General features: G+C 39.6%; 1 protein-coding gene across 3 annotated transcripts in view; it reads right to left on the reverse strand.

The window, feature by feature from the left end:
* Positions 1 to 273: 273 nt before the first annotated feature.
* PLD5 (phospholipase D family member 5) overlaps positions 274 to 19,181 on the reverse strand; it is a 110,266-nt gene continuing 91,358 nt past the window's right edge. For all 3 annotated transcript variants that reach the window (XM_056853058.1, XM_056853059.1, XM_056853060.1), the window contains 6 exons: positions 15,839 to 15,966; positions 11,705 to 11,902; positions 8,008 to 8,147; positions 5,185 to 5,350; positions 3,425 to 3,539; positions 274 to 756 (listed from right to left, as the gene is read on the reverse strand). In XM_056853058.1, coding sequence (XP_056709036.1) covers positions 521 to 756; positions 3,425 to 3,539; positions 5,185 to 5,350; positions 8,008 to 8,147; positions 11,705 to 11,902; positions 15,839 to 15,966 — 983 coding nt within the window. In that variant the 3' untranslated portion in view covers positions 274 to 520. The remainder of the gene's footprint in view (positions 757 to 3,424; positions 3,540 to 5,184; positions 5,351 to 8,007; positions 8,148 to 11,704; positions 11,903 to 15,838; positions 15,967 to 19,181) is intronic.

Consider the following 19,181-nt stretch of genomic DNA (forward strand, 5'->3'; position numbering starts at 1 on the left):
GTAATGTAATAAGACACTGATAAATGTCAGCAGATATTCAAATTATGTTCTTAAAGTAAAACATGGTTCAGATATGCACTGAGGATATATCATTTATATGAAAAAGTGATTGCTTATACCTGCTGTGTGTTTTTTGGGGGGTAAAAATCTGCCTTCACTGGGTGTCAGCCAATCTAAGAATTTCGTTGAGTTATCAAACTTGAGTCAAGGCTTATACAAATCAGCAAAGAGAGGTAGGAATAATCCTAAAACCGAAGAATCGGAGCATGCATTTAAATTTAAACGTGAACCCTTCAAACCAGCAGTAAAGCAGAAATGATTTTCAATGCCGGCAGTAACAAATCTAACATTCGTAAATAATTCAATATAGAGAATATAGATGAAAGAACATTTTATATAAGTGTGCTTTTCCTATAAATTTTTTTTTTGCCTTTTTAAAAAAGTCTGTTATTCATAAACATGAAAGGAGAGGCGGGTATCAGTCCCCCTTTGTTTCTCCATTTGAACAGTAAAACAGTCTTCAGTTTTCATTGCTCATTGCAGTCTTATTGGCTGCTGCTTTGTTATGTTTGTAGCTTAAACAGTTTGGATGCTTTGTTGGTGGTAAACTTTTAGCATAATGTGAATACCAGTCCCTTTCAAACACAGCTCGAAGTTGCTTGATGATGCTGGTTTTGTTTCCGTCATCTGCCTGGTTGATAACAAGACCAGCTCCAGCATTCTGATTAAAATAGGTCCCAACCCAGTCGAAATTACCTGTAAAAAAAAATTGAGGCATAATGCAATAAAGCTTTAACATGGGAAATAAGCAGACTTCTAAAAAAATAGTGGCGCACTCCATCATCTTAGTCAAAATGCCTGCAGAACTATTTCAGTACTGCTACTGGCAGCAAAATTTCTGATTGCCTCGTACTGGGGAAAGCAAACCAGAAACAGCACACAAGAACAATATGATATAAATATAAATATATTAAAGTGACAAGTGAAAAGGTGAAATAAGCAAAAATACAAACAGAACAAAATGCACAAATATCTACAACAAAAAATTCCCAGCCTAGACAATTCAAACAATCGTCAGAAACTGATATGATAAACCAAGTTCAAAGGTAAGTATTCAGATCACAGATCTTGAAAATGTATCTAGATAATAAGATCTATATAATCTTGTATTTCTCTTTTGCAGGAAGAAGTAGACAGAAGGCTTGGGAACAGACATCAAGAATTAATCCATAGCTTCATTGATAGGACGTGTTGTCTAGATCATGTGACCACGTTTCGCTATGGGCTTCATCAGCTATGCAAATAAAAAAAGAGGAAATAGAATGCACCTAATAGGTATTGTTTCATAATGGACCAGACTGGTTCCTCACAAGGATCTCAAAGACAGGATGAGGAACTGGGGAAAAGCAAAGATGCCTTCAACTGGACAGTGGTATGAGAAGGTGTGGAACCTTTTAGTTTTAGACAAAATATCTTCACAACTCAAAGTAATAAATAACTTATCATACTTTACAAAATTTTAAAATAAATGGCTGGCTTTTCTAGAATATGTGGGAAAGGGGGCATCACAAAGTAAACGATACCCATGAAACTATTGTATGATTTGCATTTATTAAGTTCTGCTAAGTGAATACAACAAATGGTACGATTTCTGTAAAAAGTACTGATGTATAATATTGGAACATGAATTGGAACCGAGTATTGAAACATATCTCGACTGTATGATGTTTAACCTACTGTTCTTGTATTTTTATTTTGTTGGAGCCCCGTGGCGCAGAGTGGTAAGCTGCAGTACTGCAGTCCAAGCTCTGCTCATGACCTGAGTTCGATCCCAATGGAAGTTGGTTTCAGGTAGCCGGCTCAAGGTTGACTCAGCCTTCCATCCTTCCGAGGTCCGTAAAATGAGTACCCAGCTTGCTGGGGGTAAAGGGAAGATGACTGGGGAAGGCACTGGCAAACCACCCTGTAAACAAAGTCTGCCTAGCAAACGTCGGGATGTGACGTCACCCCATGGGTCAGGAATGACCTGCGGCTTGCACAGGGGACTTTTACCTTTACCTACATGTACAAAAATGCTAGTATATAAGAAAGTAGGTTAGATATATGCTGCTCAAGATCAATTGATCAAGGAGCTTCTAAGGGATAAAAGGAAAGGAAAGAAAGTAGGCAGTAGTTGTTAAAGTTGTCTGACAGTAGGGCCTTTTATCTTAGAACCTAACAATAAGCCTTGGGTCTCACAGAAATTGTTCACCTATGTCTAGAATGTACTATCTCAGTTCTATAAATAGGAATTTATTTATTTTTTGTATGGAAGACAATTCATGTCAGCTGCAGCTAAGTGGGATAGCCCCAGAGACAGGTTTATGATTTTAGAGAGAACTATGTCTGAGATTATCCAACAACTGATTTTAGTAAACCGTGAGATATGAGAATGGATCGTCTTGAGAACTGAGGAGTGCCTAAAGGTACCCTGAAAGTAACAGTTAAAGATCCCACTCTGAAAATTGTTTTCCCTATTGATTTTCAGGATGTGGTAACATGGGATTTGAACAAAAAGGATGTTAAAATCCAAAGTTACCACATCCTGAAATGTAGATTGGTACTTGTTCACCCCTGGTAACTTGTTCACTCATGTTCACCCCTGGTCTGTCTTAGTTGTTCCTTGGAGTTATGCAATAGTTTTCCGTCCATTAGAGATGACCTCGCTGCCAGCCCTCACAAATCCCGGGACTTCCCGTCCATCTGTTAATCTGATTCTTCCATCTCCCATGAGCTCAGCCCGCTTGAAATCCCCATGCATAAGGCAAAGCACGGGACAAGGAAGCTTGGGGGAGGGATGTTTCTCTCACAGAAAGAACTATAGCCAGTTACAAAGCATGTCAAGAGGCAGGGATTCAAATGCTTCCTGCTTCCTGGGAGTTCTTTCTAAGCTGAAGAGAGGCATTTAGAAACGAGGCTTGGGTTTCTTTCCCCCAGCATTCCTTTCAGGGAGTTCCATTCGTTTTTGGTTTTTAAAATGTTTTTTGACCTGACATTGGGTTTCTGGGCGGGGGAACGACTTCTAAGCACAACAGCCAATTACAAAGCAGCATTTCCAGGGGCAGGGACTCACAAGCTTCAGTTTTGAGCTTGGAGTCTGCTGGTGCATAGCTTCGTGAGAAGAAAGTGTGGGTCCAGCCAGCAACAACCCTCAGGTAAAACTCCCATGCATAAGTGACCATAGTATTAGGCAAGAGATTCTTAGCTACTCACATGGAGTTTGGGTTATACCATTTATTTCTAATTTTTCATATGCAAATATTAATAGCAGACCAGACATTTGTATAAATTGGACCTTTGGTTCTTAAATGCTTCATTGTGTAATCACTTATTTTTCTAGATTTGAAACTGCATGCAGTCTGAAATTGAACTTTATTTTACTTACCAATATAAGCAGCTCTATCGGTCACTACATATTTATTGCGATTGATTTTAAGAAGGGAAGTATTTTTCTGTTCCTTGAAAAAGCAAGCACTTTCTTCTTCGAGATCAAAGAATTTCTGCATTAAATGAGACCTGGTTAGTGAAAGCTGTTCTCTTGACAGCAGTGTAGAAGAAAAACAGATGATAATCTACCATTTCTAAAACATTGAAAATAAAGAGCAAAAAAGTTCAAGAAATACATTTATTTATAATCAGGGTTATGTGAAAAACCATGTTCTGCACAACTTCATTTAAATCAGGGCCGGATTTATTGAAGGTAATGGGGCCCTTTATATGTCCAGCTGTCCTTTGTCAACAACAAATTGTCATTGTTTTTTGTGTTGAATATATGCTATATGGTAATTTATGGACCTAATAGGTATCTAAAGCCATTTGCACATAACAAAATATGTTATGCAGAATGTAGGCACCCTATATATAGACATGAGCAAACCAGTGATATTTTAGGGAGCAGACTAGCAGGCGGGGCCCATGACTTACATCATAGGAGCCTACACAACACAAAACACTGTTGCTGAATGTAGGCTTTATTTTATTTGTTTTTTATGTTATATTTTGGAAATGTACATCCAGGTTTTTTTTTCCTTTAAATTTTTGGGGGGGGGGCCAAGAGAGTGGGGCCCTTAGCTATAGCTTGTTTAGCTTATACTTAAATCCGGCACTGATTTAAATGCTGAGTGACTTGAGAAAGATTTCAAAGGAACTAACTTGTTGTGTGTAAGAAGGTTTTTGTGGGTGGACTTGCATGTTCATGAAAGACAGAGGTTTCCCCTTGTGGCAAACACTGCCCTGGCCTTTCACCTGGTCTCACTTTGCCTACTTCTAGTGGATTCTATTGCTGGATTTTAACTTTATTCTTTTTTTGCGTATTTGTTGTTTGCAGAAAATGTTTATTTTAAATCAACAAAGTGTAGATCAGTTATTCTTTTTTCTCAGTGTTTTTTTAAAAACGGATTCTGGGGCTGTAATTTGAGAGAAGATACTAGACGAGAATCTTAGAAACATAGAATCATAGAGTTGGAAGCAGCCATACAGGCCATCTAGTCCAGCCCCTTGCTTAATGCAGGATCAGCCTAGAGCTTCCCTGACAAGTGTTTGTCCAGCCTCTGCTTAAAGATAGCCAATGAGAGGGAGTTCATCACCTCCCTAGGTAGCTGATTCCACTGCTGAACAACTCTTACTGAAGAGCATATATTTGTGAAAGAACATATATTTATGAAAAGAGCATATATTTGTGGTGGTATTGTATGTAACTGCCATCCCCTTTACGCATAGACCCCTCTCTGCCAAGAACTGTATTTCCCAGAGCAGCCAGAGGTACAGAGAGACTCTATCCTGTATCAAAGCAATGAATCAAGACCAGTCCTACATGTAATCAGGTGCATCTTATGAAGAGAAACCCTGAAGAGGAAGGACAAATAGAAACCATTCAGCATCTATGTATATGTAGCACAACATATATGCTGAATTGACAAGATGAAAACCAAATGCTGTCTAAGGAGAGAAGGTATATTGAATGGAGGTAGAACAGTATTTGGAACTAGGGTGTATTGTATTGAGTTAACAGAAAATAATGAATCATGTAACTGTGATTATTACATGTATTTCAGTTTCTTAGCTGAAGTCAGATTTGATATTTTGACAAGACAGTTGAAGAAGCTGGACAAAGATTAATGAAAAAGCAATATGAGGAATACTTACAACTTTCAAATTACAGCCGGAAACTTCAGGACAAATTGCTTTAAGAGATGAAACAAAGTTTAATGTGAGTGGATCCGTTTCTTTTGTATAACTTATGAGGAGTCGTACTTTTATTTTGCGTAAAATTAGTGCTTCTCTTATCTTCCCATCCAAATATGGCCAGTACCTATGGAGAGAGAGAAAATATTTTTGATCTAAAAAATTACAAATGCCAAGATTTCTTAACTTAAGAAAAGCTCAAGAGGCTACAGATGTCTATGAAGCCATCTGCAGATCAGGACACATTTGAGGAACAATCCACTTGCATCAAAATGCAAGATCCATGAGGCCACTGAATCATGTATTAGACCAGAGGGTGGAATTCTGGAGAAAGACGGAGGTGGAGAATTCATCCTCCTACAGTGTGATGTAGCCTAGAAGCCCAGATCTTTTGGATATTGTTCTGGAGGAAGCAGAAGTGCCAGTGTTTACAGAAATGGGAGCCAACTCCAGACCTTTCTTTGGATAACGTGCTAGCTGTAACTGGAAGGGTTGGTGAAGCATCTTTTTCGTGGCCAGTCTGATCACGGGATACAGTATTTTCATGTTCTCTTTTAGTAATGCCGAGGACAGCACTGACCAGCTCAAGAACTCAAACCTACCAGAGTAGCTACCTCTAGCTATAGGGCCTCTTTGGACCAGGGAATTCCTTTTTGACAAAAAGTATTAGGGATTTTAAAAATGTAAAGGGAAAGTAAAAAAAAGAAGTTATTATTGAAAAAGTGGACATTCTTGGGGTTCTCAAGTCACAAGTGTTCATACTGCCTATAGAAGGTAAATGGTACTGTTTTAGGACTTCACATCTAACTCAAGAAAAAAACTGTTTCTTCTCCAGCTGGTGATCATTAACAGTGGTTAGAAAATCTGCAACGAAGTCTTCAGTACAAAAGTAGCAAAAAATCTTATTGGTTGGTTCTTGTAGGTTATCCGGGCTGTGTAACCGTGGTCTTAGTATTTTATTTCCTGACGTTTCGCCAGCAGCTGTGGCAGGCATCTTCAGAGGAGTAACACTGAAGGACAGTGTCTCTCAGTGTCAAGTGTGTAGGAAGAGTAATATATAGTCAGAAAGGGGTTGGGTTTGAGCTGAATCATTGTCCTGCAAAAAGGGAGACTCTAAAGTGAAGCCAAGTACAAGGTTTTGCCACTAAGCATGCAGTTCCCTCGGGGAACTGAGAACAGAGTGAAAGATTTGACTATTGGGTACGATTTGGATATGTTTACTGTAAGTATTGCACAGTGTATTGATATATAAACAGCTTCCTTTTGAGATGTATACTAGATGCAACACTGTATGCTTTATTTAATTTAGGTTTGGGGCTGAAGAAAAGATTTGAAACGGCCGTCCCCCACCTTTTCCCAAAAAGTGTGCTTTTGGGATAGTACCTACTATTGGTCTTTTTGAAGAAAATACAACATTTACTTGAAAGAACATGGCAATCGGTGCACTGAGACTGCACCCTATTTAGATTGTACATACTGTATATAACTTTGACTTTTCTTATATGTATCTTTCACTCTTGTATTGTTGATGTCATATGTGTAAGCACCAATAAGATTTTTTGCTACTTTTGTACTGAAGACTCCGTTGCAGATTTTCTAACCATTGGTACTGGCACGGAGGTGCCTATTTTGTATGGTGATCATTAACAGGCAGGCTGTGATATGCAGATCAAAGTATATATGCTCTTGGTATAGAAAACCTCTGTTGGAAGCTCTGTTCTCCCACTGTTCATATTGAATTAGTGACTTGTGAAAGGTAAACACATAACTAGCAACTATTTATAAAATGTAGAGAGTAATATTCTACTTTAAATGCACTCATAGCAGCTTACAGTCAAAGAAATAATTTTTAAAAATATATACTTAAAACACCCAGCATATCCCAGATGTATTAGATACAATTGAGGGCCAAGTTAGATTTTTAATGGCAGACGTTAACTCTAAGATCATGCTTAGCGTGGCTTTTTTTTAAGTTAGCGTCTAAGTTAAGGAAGACATTTGTTGAAAATTAGGCTCCGAAGTTGCCACAGAAAGAATATTTTAGGGGAACTATAACGTTTAAATCAGCAATAATATGTATAAGCATGACTGTCTGTAACTTTTTACAAATTTTATTCATGGAATTCTGGGTGTTGTGGGTTATATATTTTGTATGGTTTTAATCTGAATATTGTTAAGGTCTGTGACTAAAACATTAATAACATTGATGATGATGATATACTTAAAACAATGACAAAAAAGCGAAAACAAAAACATATTAACGCAGCAGTAGAGATGTCAGGCTGCCACTTGGGATACAGCTTATGTATGTGTGTGTGTAAAGTGCCATCAAGTCGCAGCCGACTTATGGCGACCTCTTTTTGGGTTTTCATGGCAAGAAACTAACAGGTGGTTTGCCAGTGCTTTCCTCTGCATAGCAACCCTGGTATTCCTTGGTGGTCTCCCATCCAAATACTAACCAGGGCTGACCCTGCTTAGTTTCTGAGATCTGACGAGATCAGGCTACCCTGGGCCATCCAGGTCAGGGCCACAACAGCTTATACCCTGCCAGAAATTTTGTTAGTCTTTAAGGTGCTACTGGACTCTTGCTCTTTTCTGATGGTTTCGGTTTCAGTACAGCCTTGAACCACACATTTTAAAATTTCTTTGGCATGCAAGAAAAGAGTTGGGCCATTGAAATTTGCCCCTCTAAAAATCTCTACATGAACAGAAGCATTCCTCTTTAAGAGTTTTATTCCTCTTAGCAAAGTACCACGAAAAGGTAGATTTCTGGCATTCACCAACCTTGTTTCATTATGGTCTCTGACAATAGGCAGGTACTCCATAGTAGCTACATACACAAATTGCTGGGCATCATCAATAACACTGTAGATAGCATCAATATCCAAGACTCTGTCCTTCGGGCACAGAAGCTTGGGAGAAATCTGTGTAGGTAAAAGACAAAATCATGAACACATGAAGCTGCCTTATACTGAATCAGACCCTCAGTCCATCAAAAGTCCACATTGTCTACTCAGACTGGCAGTGGCTCTCCAGGGTCTCAGGCAGAGGTCTTTCACATCACCTACTTGTCTGGTCCCTTTAACTCGAGATGCTGGGGATTGAACCTGGGACCTTCTGCATGCCAAGCAGAGGCTCTACCAGTGAGCCATGGCCCCTCCCATATTTGAAAAGTTATCTTAGAGATATGATTTGCTTTTTCATTGCCTTTCAGCGTAGAACGAATAAACAAAGCTATTAAAACTTCCAAACCTATGAAGCAAATTAGCTTGAGGAACTTACTATAAACTGCTCCACAGGATTCAAGCCAAACTTTGTAGATAAGAATGGAGCATAACCATTACTACATCCATTGCTGTAATGCAAAAATTAGTGCTCTAAAATTTTTCCAAGAAATGAAGCTCTCATAAAGAGTCAAAATTTGGACACCTTGTACAATTTTTAAAGCACTCTTTGTTTCCTTGGCATTGCTGTATAAAAACTATTGAAATTATACCACTGTCAAGGTCCATCATTCTCAAATTAGTTCTCAAGGACTAAATCTCATAAGCGCATAGGCACATTCTACAAGATAATCACAGTTATTGCTGCTAAGAGCCGCTGTTCTTTGTGAACCTTCAAGTCCCACATGCCGTGCACACTGGTTAGGCACGTAGCAAGCCAAGCCTTCACTATTTACTTTTTCCATTTTCTTTCTAAGATCTCTTCCCTTTCCTTTCCCACATGAGTGCAAAAACTATACCCAATATGTCATGCAGCATGTAGGTTAGTTGGAATAATAAATAATTCAAATGTAATAACATCACTAAAGTCGTTAATCCTTGAAGGCAGGCAGCAGCGACCAAGGCCTAACATAGAAAGTGCATGTTCATTTGCGGTTATCAGCCATTAAACTTAAGCATTTTCTGTTACTTAGCAACTATACTGCAATACTTGCTGAAAAGAAGGCACCAAGATCATGTGGATATGACATAAAATAAGAAAGGTGCACTCAAGATACTAAATTTCCTCCTATGAACATATTTTATGAAGTGATAATGTAAACCTAATTTGATGCCAGAAAAAAAAATCCTCTTTAGTGCTTCTGGCTGCTATCTATCAAAATTAATACACAATAGGTTTTCATTAATATATTACAGTTATTTCTTTTGAACCAGTGTATGTTGCATAAAAGCAAAACCTGTGACCCTAAAGACGCTTAAAGTTTAAGGTCCCCTGTGCAAGCACCGGGTCATTCCTGACCCATGGGGTGACGTCACATCCTGACGTTTACTAAGCAGACTTTGTTTACGGGGTGGTTTGCCAGTGCCTTCCCCAGTCATCTTCCCTTTACCCCCAACAAGCTTGGTACTCATTTTATGGACCTCGGAAGGATGGAAGGCTGAGTCAACCTTGAGCCGGCTACCTGAAACCATATAGGCAATACCATGTTATTTATCACTTCAATGGGCTTTGGTCACAATTAACTTTAGCTGGATGGAAGCCCAGAGGCCTTACTTCAAAGCAAAGATACTAAGAATTTGGGTGTCCATTGGTGGCTTACCAGTCCCTCAAGGTTAATCCAGTGAGAATGATCTGTTCCTTCTCCTTGCATACAAAATATGCATAGTATGCAAATCTGGATTGTTCAGAAAGACATTTGAGAGTGGTTAAGGGCAGCAAATATAGCTTTATTCTCGGTCCAGGTTTTTCTTCTTGCATTCTGATTTAATGGCTGAATATTTTGTGTTGTTTTAACTGTGCTGGTTGAATAGTACTTTGTTCGTACTCTTGTTAGACACTTTGAACCCTCGTGTGTTGGGGGGATAGCAGGGCTCACATATTTGAATGAAAAGGGGGACAGTTACATTCAGTACTATACACATCCCCTGAATCAGAGCCATATGCACATATGGTTGGTCTTGTGATCTTGGACCGCTGTAGAGCAGGATGGATTCTTTTAGACAGGAATATCTTTGCTCTCTGCAGCATGTGCATCTGCCATTGTTATACACAAAGAGTGCTAAGCTGGGAGCAAGGGTAACTTTTCAGTAGAGGAATATTTGGCATATTTCTAACATTGGTATGTTGTAAAAAAAATTTCTGCTTCTCATCAGAAATGTGAAAATGAAGTTTGTTCTTTTTAAAGTGTGGGATTTGAAAAAAAAATGTTGGTGTATGGCTGGCTTGCTGAACGAATCTTATTTATGATTGTTAGATTTTACATAAATAAATTTAACTATAGTTTTCCAGTAAGACTGGAAACAATTTTATTAAATTATTTTCCAGATAAACCAAAGATCATTCAAGTTATGTTTTTCCACATACTAACAGTTGCAAGAACAAATCTTGCGATATATTAGAAAAGGAAGAAATTCCCTGATTTAAATAATTGGCTTGATAAGGTTCAAGAAACCTATGTTTTAATTAAGTCGACGTATTATAATAATGACAAAAATACAGAAGGACTGGACGCTAGCTGGAATGTAACAGTTTCAAAGATGGAAAAAACACTCCAATGCATAAATCTCAGCGAGGGAGGGAAGTGATAATCATACAGATTTTAGATAAATAGAATAGTGCTTGGTTCACTGTTATGGATATTTTAGTTATATTAGCAGCACGGTCTTAGTTTCTTCTCAAGAATTTGTATTATGAGTATTTTAGTATTTTAGTAATGTTATATTTCCATTTTGTTTTGTTGTTGTATTTCCGTTTATGGCAAGGTAAGGGTTTGAATATTGACTCATATATTCTAACCATTACAGCTGTTGACCAGCTGTAACAAAGGCTTCAAAAAATCAAACTGGATTAACAGAGAGCAGTTTCTACAATATAATTATAGGTGTGGATCATCAGCCAATGCCACAAGCACAGAAACAGTGCCATAATCATGCCAGAACTCATATGCCCAGAGTGTCATCAATAATCCTAATTATCTGATCACCTGTTTTCAGTCCAGTTCCAATCATCATGTATATGTATTTAAAGTAAAGCACATTGATTTTAAAGCTATTTACTTTATGTTTTATAACTGATTTGTAAACTTCCATTCATATTCTGTTTTCTCTTGGTAACATTCGTCAAAATTACTGCCTTCTCTTCAGTTCAATTTCATTTAATAGCATATTAGAAGCCACTATAACATTAATAATGCAACCCCCCCAAACCCCCCCCACCCTTTTACTGATGGAATTTTTTTGGGGGGGAGGTTTCAATGAAAATTGCTTTCAAGTAGGTGGTAAGTCTGACATGATAGTCTGTGAAATATATGCCTACACAAGAGGATGCAGAAGCTTAAGCATTCATTTAGATGAAAACGTAGATGAAATAATATCCATACAATCTTGGCCCGTTCTTTAAATAAAGGAAAACTATAAAATGGAAATGTGGCAAGCTTATAATACGAGATTAAGCTGAATCAACAGCAGTCAATTCCGTTGGCTGATAAATAACATTCCCCAATCAACATAGCAAAGAACAAACATTCTCCAGAACTCACCGAAACAAAGGCTTTTGACTGGGTTTCATTCAAGTTAAGAGTCAGTTTGTTTTGTGTGTAATACACTGCATACAGTCTCTTAGACCAAGAAGATGGCACTTTGCTCTTGTTCTTTAATGAGCTGTACAAGGCAAATATTCTTTGTAAATCTGACACCAAGCAGCTGCAGTTGTAGACAATGACACCAAGCTCTTTCATCTGTGAAGCAGAAATGCCCATCATCAAGAGTTCATTAGCTGGCACGTATGTCTGAAATGGTACATTGTTTTCGGTAAGTGAATACATTATATTAGAAGGGACTTGGCGGCACTTATCACACACACGCACACTATATTTCATGCAGTTGGTATCCAAACTTAATATTATGTATGTGTGGGCGATACACGAGACCGGAGACAGAGTTCCAACAGCAACTGCTTTATTAGGAGAAGAAGAACTGAACTGGAGAACTGTGCAACAACCCCGGCTTATATACCAACCCAGCCACCCGGGGGCACGCCCCCCAAGTCCGTGATTGGGTGGCTGCAACCCCTTGAACCAATTAGAACACACCAGTGTAGGAGCCTGGAGAGGCTCCAAGCTCAACATGAGTCCAGCTTCCTGCTGCATACATAACACTTAACACATAGTTTTAAAACTATTTTGTCTGGGATGTCATTTGTATATCTTAAAACCGCTATAAGACAACCAAAGAAAAGAACAGCTGGAGGTACTGCTGACAAATGCAAACACAGGCTACATTTTTAAAACTGTAGTCCTGGTTTAGTAAAATGGAATGTGGGGTGTGTATGTTTATTTTTTCCTATTCAAATATGTACTGCAATAAGTAGTAATCATCATTGATTAAGTTTTTGTCCTTTGAAACTGAATATAGGGGGAAGGAGTTCTGCCCTTGAGTAAAACAGATGATTTTATATGACTAATTTTTCTAGCCCTACTCTTGAATTTACTTTTCTACAAGAATCACCTCTGTTCACAGCTGGGTGTCATGGTTGCATGTTGTGTTAGTAACGTCAACTTCAAGGACACATTCTCCTTTCTAGTTCCTGGAGAAAAATATTGTATTTTTTTCTTAGTACAAGGTCTACTGAAAGGAACTTGGAGTACATCTTGTTATTTTTCTCCCCAGTACCCACTTGATGATGAAAAAAAAATCAAGTAAGTTGAACATACCAATATTATTGAACTAATTTTAATTCAGGTAGAATTTCTGTTACATACAGCTTTGTACTAGTAAATATATATTATGCTCCTTGTAGCAGCTAGATTGCATATTAGTCCATTTATTTGATTTACTGAAGCTTTATACCACTGTTCTTATTGTTATGGGTAACAAATGTTGATTACCTCCCACATACACTGTTGAGTTGTGTTTACCACACCAACTTTAATATTTCTGAAAATAATGAGTATTAGGATACATTGCGGAGCAGGTCATGCAAAGCTGGAGATCTCCTGCTATTACAACTGATCTCCAGCTGACAGAGATCAGTTCACCTGGAGAAAATGGCCACTTTGGCAATTGGACTCTATGGCATTGAAGTCCCTCCCCTCCCCAAACCTCACCCTTTTCAGGCTCCACCCCCAAAATCTCCCACCAGTGGTGAAGAGGGACCTGGCAACCCTACTGGGGATGCCTCAGCCATTTTAGTACAGGAATTTTCTTGCTTTTAAAAGGCCACAGGGGCCCAATCCTGCTGGGACTGCAGCACAAGGGGAGGAGGGGCTTTTCATTTGTATCCAGCCATGGAGTTTTGAAGACTTATGGGCACTTCCATCTTCAGAAGAGAACATAAAGATATCAGTTGATTCCTCTCTAACTTTACAGGCCCTATTAAGTTCCCTATGCTGTTTCTGAGGGTCTATTGACTGCCTGTGGGGGGGCGTTCAATGGACGAACAAGAAGGAGGAATCTCCATGAGCAGATCTCTTCACATATAAGCAACTCCATGGTAACTTCTAGTGAGATTTCTACTTGGTAATGCCTAGAGTTGTTTACATCTTTAACAACAGCACAGAATAAAATTCAGAAGGTACAACTTTTTCATCATAGTCTTAAGATGACCATCTCCATGCTCATAGAAGCATTGTGGGTAGGTTTGCCAACCTCCAGATACCACTACTAGCGATCTCCTGCTATTACAACTGATCTCCAGCCGATAGAGATCAGTTCCCCTGGAAAAAATGGCTGCTTTGGCAATTGGACTCTATGGCATTGAAGTCCCTCCCCTCCCCAAACCCCACCCTCCTTAGGCTCCGCCCCCAAAACCTGCCACCAGTGGAGAAGAGGGACCTGGCAACCCTAATTGTGGGTGAAATTTCTGCTAGATGGAAAGATATTAAGCTAAGGGCCCTCCACTAAGAAACAGTGGCGCAACCCTGGAACCAGGACAGGTTAAAATGCATTTCAATAAATAAAATTAAAATGATATTGGCGAGGCATCCTACTAAAAATGCCATGCCTCAGTATACAGATTAACATCTCAAGGTACACGGACAATGCCATTCTAACAAATATACCAGGAACTTACTTTGTGGCTCAGCTTAATAACAGCGTAACTACGAAGAAGGACTTAAAACTGAAGAAGGGATGGGTCTAATCCTGGCAAAGAATTCTAACAGTTTTGCAAGCATGTCATAATGGCCTAAATGTATCTAACTGAAATACAACATTAACCTAGCTTCAAGGTTTTGTTTGATGTAAAGTAAAAGAGTTCTTTTCCATTAAATGTCATAGACATTTTATCTTAAAGAGCCAGATGGGCTTTTTCATAACTTCAAGAAACTCATTAGCCTCATACAGTGAGAATGATATAGTGTTCTTTCCATATATACAGTTCTGTAATGATGAGATGCAGCTGTCATAAAGAGATATGCTAATGAACAGATCCTGCCTGAGCTACCAAGTCCTGGTAAATACTTGCTTGGTAACAGTATATAGAGATGAACTATTTCTCAGTATATATTTAGAGCTTGCCCTATCCCAAAGACTGGAGGTAGGTTGCCCAAATATCACAATTGTACATTATAAAGCTTGTAGACCGTTTTTATTGGGTCACACTCTGCGCACGTGTGAGAGCATACTGAAATCTTTGGCCATGATTTATATGGTTATTCTTGCTTGATGTGTCAGTTTGGAACATATTGCACACATAAAGGAGATTCGTAAGGTCCAGGAACATGCAGTTAGCTCATTTCCCTAGCTCATAATGCCACCAAGCAACAGATTAGATTTGATTTATTATTAATGCAGCATAAGCCAGTAAAACACGTGTCATTTATACAAAAGGTAAAAAATTATAGCAGTTCAACCAAAGACATTGCTAATTTAAATTTCCAAATAATTTATAATAGACTAAAATTGACCAAATTATGATTTAATCTAATTGCAATTGCCCAGCATTGGGGGTTGAACTTTATATGCTATTGCACAAAATTTGGCTACCTGTTTTGCCATCTGGGCATTCCCTTCCCACTGTACACTGCATTGGTCAGGCCGCACCAAGCAACAGTACAGACTTCTGTTCCGACGTCTGTATTAAGACAAAGGTATTTCCCATATGTAAGGCTTCCTTGTTGCTGGTGCAGCTGCTAATACAGGACAGTAGCAATAGGGCTTCTACATGTAGGGTTGCCAGCCTCCAGGTACAAGCTGGAGATCTCCTATTATTACAACTGATCTCCAGCAATTGGACTCTGTGGCATTGAAGTCCCTCTCATCCCCAAACCCTGCCCTCCCCAGGCTCCGCCTCAAAAACCTCCCGCAGGTGGAGAAGAGGGACCTGGTAACCCTAAGGCCAGCTGAAGGGGCAATTAACATCACTTTACCCTGAAAGTGACATTATTGCACCGCTCACCCCCCCACCAGCCCCACCACAACAAAACTGCTGGTGGCGAGGGGGTGGTGGTGCTGGCAACCCTAGTAGACAAATTGTCATTTAGGAAGCTCGTCTGCCATTATTAATTTTTGTGGGGAACCCCTGATAAGCTTTCTAGGAATGCCAGGGGCTCCAAAACACAATTTGAAAAACATTATTGTAACATAACCTTGCCTCATATACAAAGACATAGCACTTTCATAATCAAATTTCCCATTGTATTTTAAAGCAATTCTGAGTTTGCAGTTGAAGATACCTGTCCCAGTGACTGCCAGTCTAAACTCGCACTTCCAATGTATACATGTTGTTTATCCACAATCCAGAATGATGACTGAAGATGGCCTTTGTTATAAGCAGTCATGTTGATATACATCACTTCCGCACCTAGGGAGAAAGAAGAAACCAATTACATTTCATTTAAACCAATAAGAGGTTGATATAGTAAAGCACAACAACTAGGGATTTCAGAATCTTAAGTGTTACAAAGCAATCCTATGAACACATTGCTGGGACTAAGCCCCACTGAATAGACCTGAGTGAGATTATGAGTAGATGCGTGCTCTTGCAGATGTCATGGGTTTTCCTGCTCACTGCAAGCACTACTGCAAATTTCTCTGCTGCCTATTCCTTGGAGGAGAGGAAGCTTCTTATGTACATGTAAGACCATGCTTGTTCAGAAGCCATAGGATCGTACAAGGAAAAGGTAATCTTTTGATAATATGTGGTGGCTCTCCTGCTATTACAACTGATCTCCAGGTGAAAGAGATCGATTCCTTTGGAGAAAATGGCCGCTTTGGCAAATGGCCTCTCTGGCATTGAAGTCCTCTCCAAATCCTGCCCTCCTCAGGCTCCACCCCCAAAATCTCCAGGTATTTCCCAACCCAGAGCTGTCAACCTTACTACTGGGGTGGGGTGTGAGGCTCTGAGGCAACTGCCTTCTGGACTGAAGAATGTCCAACCCCCACTCTGGCCTCTCCTATAGATTCTTTAAATTCCAACCACCCACAATCAAATAAAAAGGGGAACACAAGCTTTGATTAAAGGATTGGTAGCATATAAGCTATGTGATCAAGGTTACTTATTTTATTTTATTGTTTTAAACCTAACTTTGATTTTTATTCAGAGCTGATATTGTATCGAAATAAAACTTGATTGATTGATTGATATAAGCTATGTGCTCCTTAAAGGGCTCGTATTTGGAAACCTGCTAGAACAAGGCTGTACTTATGTATGAGGTAAACAGAAACCTCTTTTTCCTAGATATCTGACCAGACAGACAAGACATAAATAAAGATGAACAACAAAGGTTTATTTAACGGAAAATAAAATATTTAATGGGGTAAATACGTTGCATGGATGGTTTCAGTATATAAAGTAAAACTGGTTCTCAACTTCACCCCCCAAATAGGGTTGCCAGATCCAGGCTAGGAAATACCTGGAGATTTGGGGGGTGGAGTTGGAGGAGGGCGCGGTTTGGGGAGGAGAGTGACTTCATTGTCATAGAGTCCAATTGCCAAAGTGGCTGTTTTCTCCAGGATTTGTTTTCTCCAGGATTTCTCTTGGATTTGCCGCTCTCTAGATGCATAGGATTGGCTGATCCCATTCATCCCAATAGGGAAAAGGGGGGAACCCATATCTCTGGACCCCCTGATCCCATCTTTACAAAACTTGCGGGTTCTTGCAAGAAGCCTCATCTGAAGCTACGCTAAAAGTTTGGGGGCTGCACCCCCAAAAGTGCGCCCCCTGCAGCCACGGAGTGGCTCGAATGTGTGCTGTAAATGGAATAAAAATGCACATTAAGGGGGGAACCCTTTCGGGCCCATATCTCGAGACCCCCTGACCCAATCTTTACAAAACTTGGGGGTTCTTGCAAGAAGGCTCATCTGAAGCTACCCTGAAAGTTTGAGACCTCTACACCCAAAAATGCCCCCCCGGAGCCGCGGAAAAGCACCAATGTGCTTTAAGTGGCTTTATTCCTGTCACTGTGGGCAATTTTTTTGGGGGGCAACCCCTTCCGAGCCCCATATTTTGGGACCCCCTGACCCAATCTTTACAAAACTTGGGGGTTCTTGCAAGAAGCATCCCCTCAAGCTACCCTGAAAGTTTGAGACCTCTACCTCCCAAAATGCCCCCCCCCCGGAGCCGCGGAAAGGCGCGAATGCGTTTTAAATGACTTTATTCGGCCGAATTTCCCCCCAAACTCGAACTAGGCACCGAATTCAATGGATCCGAATCGGGGGAGTTCGGACTTCAGCATATCCCGAATCTAAACAGGCCGAATTCTGCCGAATCCGAACTATACCGATTTTTTTTTTCAACAGCCCTAATGACTCCTCTTTTTCCAGACAGGTTACCGCAGCAGGTCCGAGGCTGCTCTTTTACCACACAGCGCTCCTTTCCCCAGAACCTGTATGTGTAAGTTAGGAATGATGGACGGGCCCTTAACAGGATGCTTATTTGTCACACTAACGTAGTAGTAAATGATTATTGCATGTGGCCAAAGGCCATTACAAAGTTGGTCTAAATAAAACACAGATAAAACATAGGAAAAATAAAAACAATCGCTAAGATAAGATGCCACACAATTAAAACAGATTACAAAACTACAGATTTTAAGTTTCAGACACCACTTTTGCACATATTTTCTTGCAGCCAGAGCATATAGGTTGTCCATTTCTGTACTTCTGTACTTTTCCAGCTCAGCAATATCCTTTCTGAGATACAATAACCAAACTCCAACTCAAACAATTCTATGTCCCCAAACTTTATATCTAAATTTTTCATATATATAGTTATGCTTGTACTGAAAAGGGAGGGTGAAGAAATTAAAGGTAAAAAGGTAAAGGTCCCCTGTGCAAGCACTGGGTCATTCCTGACCCATTGGGTGACGTCACATCCCGACGTTTCCTAGGCAGACTTTATTTTTATGGGGTGGTTTGCCAGTGCCTTCCCTAGTCATCTTCCCTTTACCCCCAGCAAGCTGGGTACTCATTTTACCGACCTCAGAAGGATGGAAGGCTGAGTCAACCTTGAGCCGGCTACCTGAAACCGACTTCCGTCGGGATCGAACTCAGGTCGTGAGCAGAGCTTGGACTGCATTACTGCAGCTTACCACTCTGCGCCACGGGGCTCCTTGAGGAAATTACCACTTCATTTTAAAATCTTAGATTCCAGAAGTATACTGCATGATCAAATATTGTCAGCTATGGCATGCCACTGAGACAGTTGCAGTTATAACAAGGATGATCTTGATGGATTCTGTCAACTTTGTTTACCATACAAAGTTGCTCCAAAGAACTGATTATATTGCTGTGCATGTGTTTCAGACATCTAAGCTATTAAGTGTGTCAATCAAAATCTAACAGAATGTCTATGAAAATAAATAAAAGCTTTGAAAAATGGATGGTTTTGACTTTGTACGCTGCCTCAGGAATCTTATGATTGAGGGAACAGTATAAAAATAAATTCAATAAAATAAATGAAAAATATAATAAAAATTTGGCAACTATATGAAAAGTGCTTGCTTTATTCTTCCAGCTTGAACAGTAATGGAAATAGGCTCCTTCCCTTTTCCTTAGACATACAGTTTTCAAAAGACA

This window comes from Euleptes europaea, chromosome 7 (assembly GCF_029931775.1).
Source record: "Euleptes europaea isolate rEulEur1 chromosome 7, rEulEur1.hap1, whole genome shotgun sequence".
Classification (NCBI taxonomy): Eukaryota; Metazoa; Chordata; class Lepidosauria; order Squamata; family Sphaerodactylidae; genus Euleptes; species Euleptes europaea.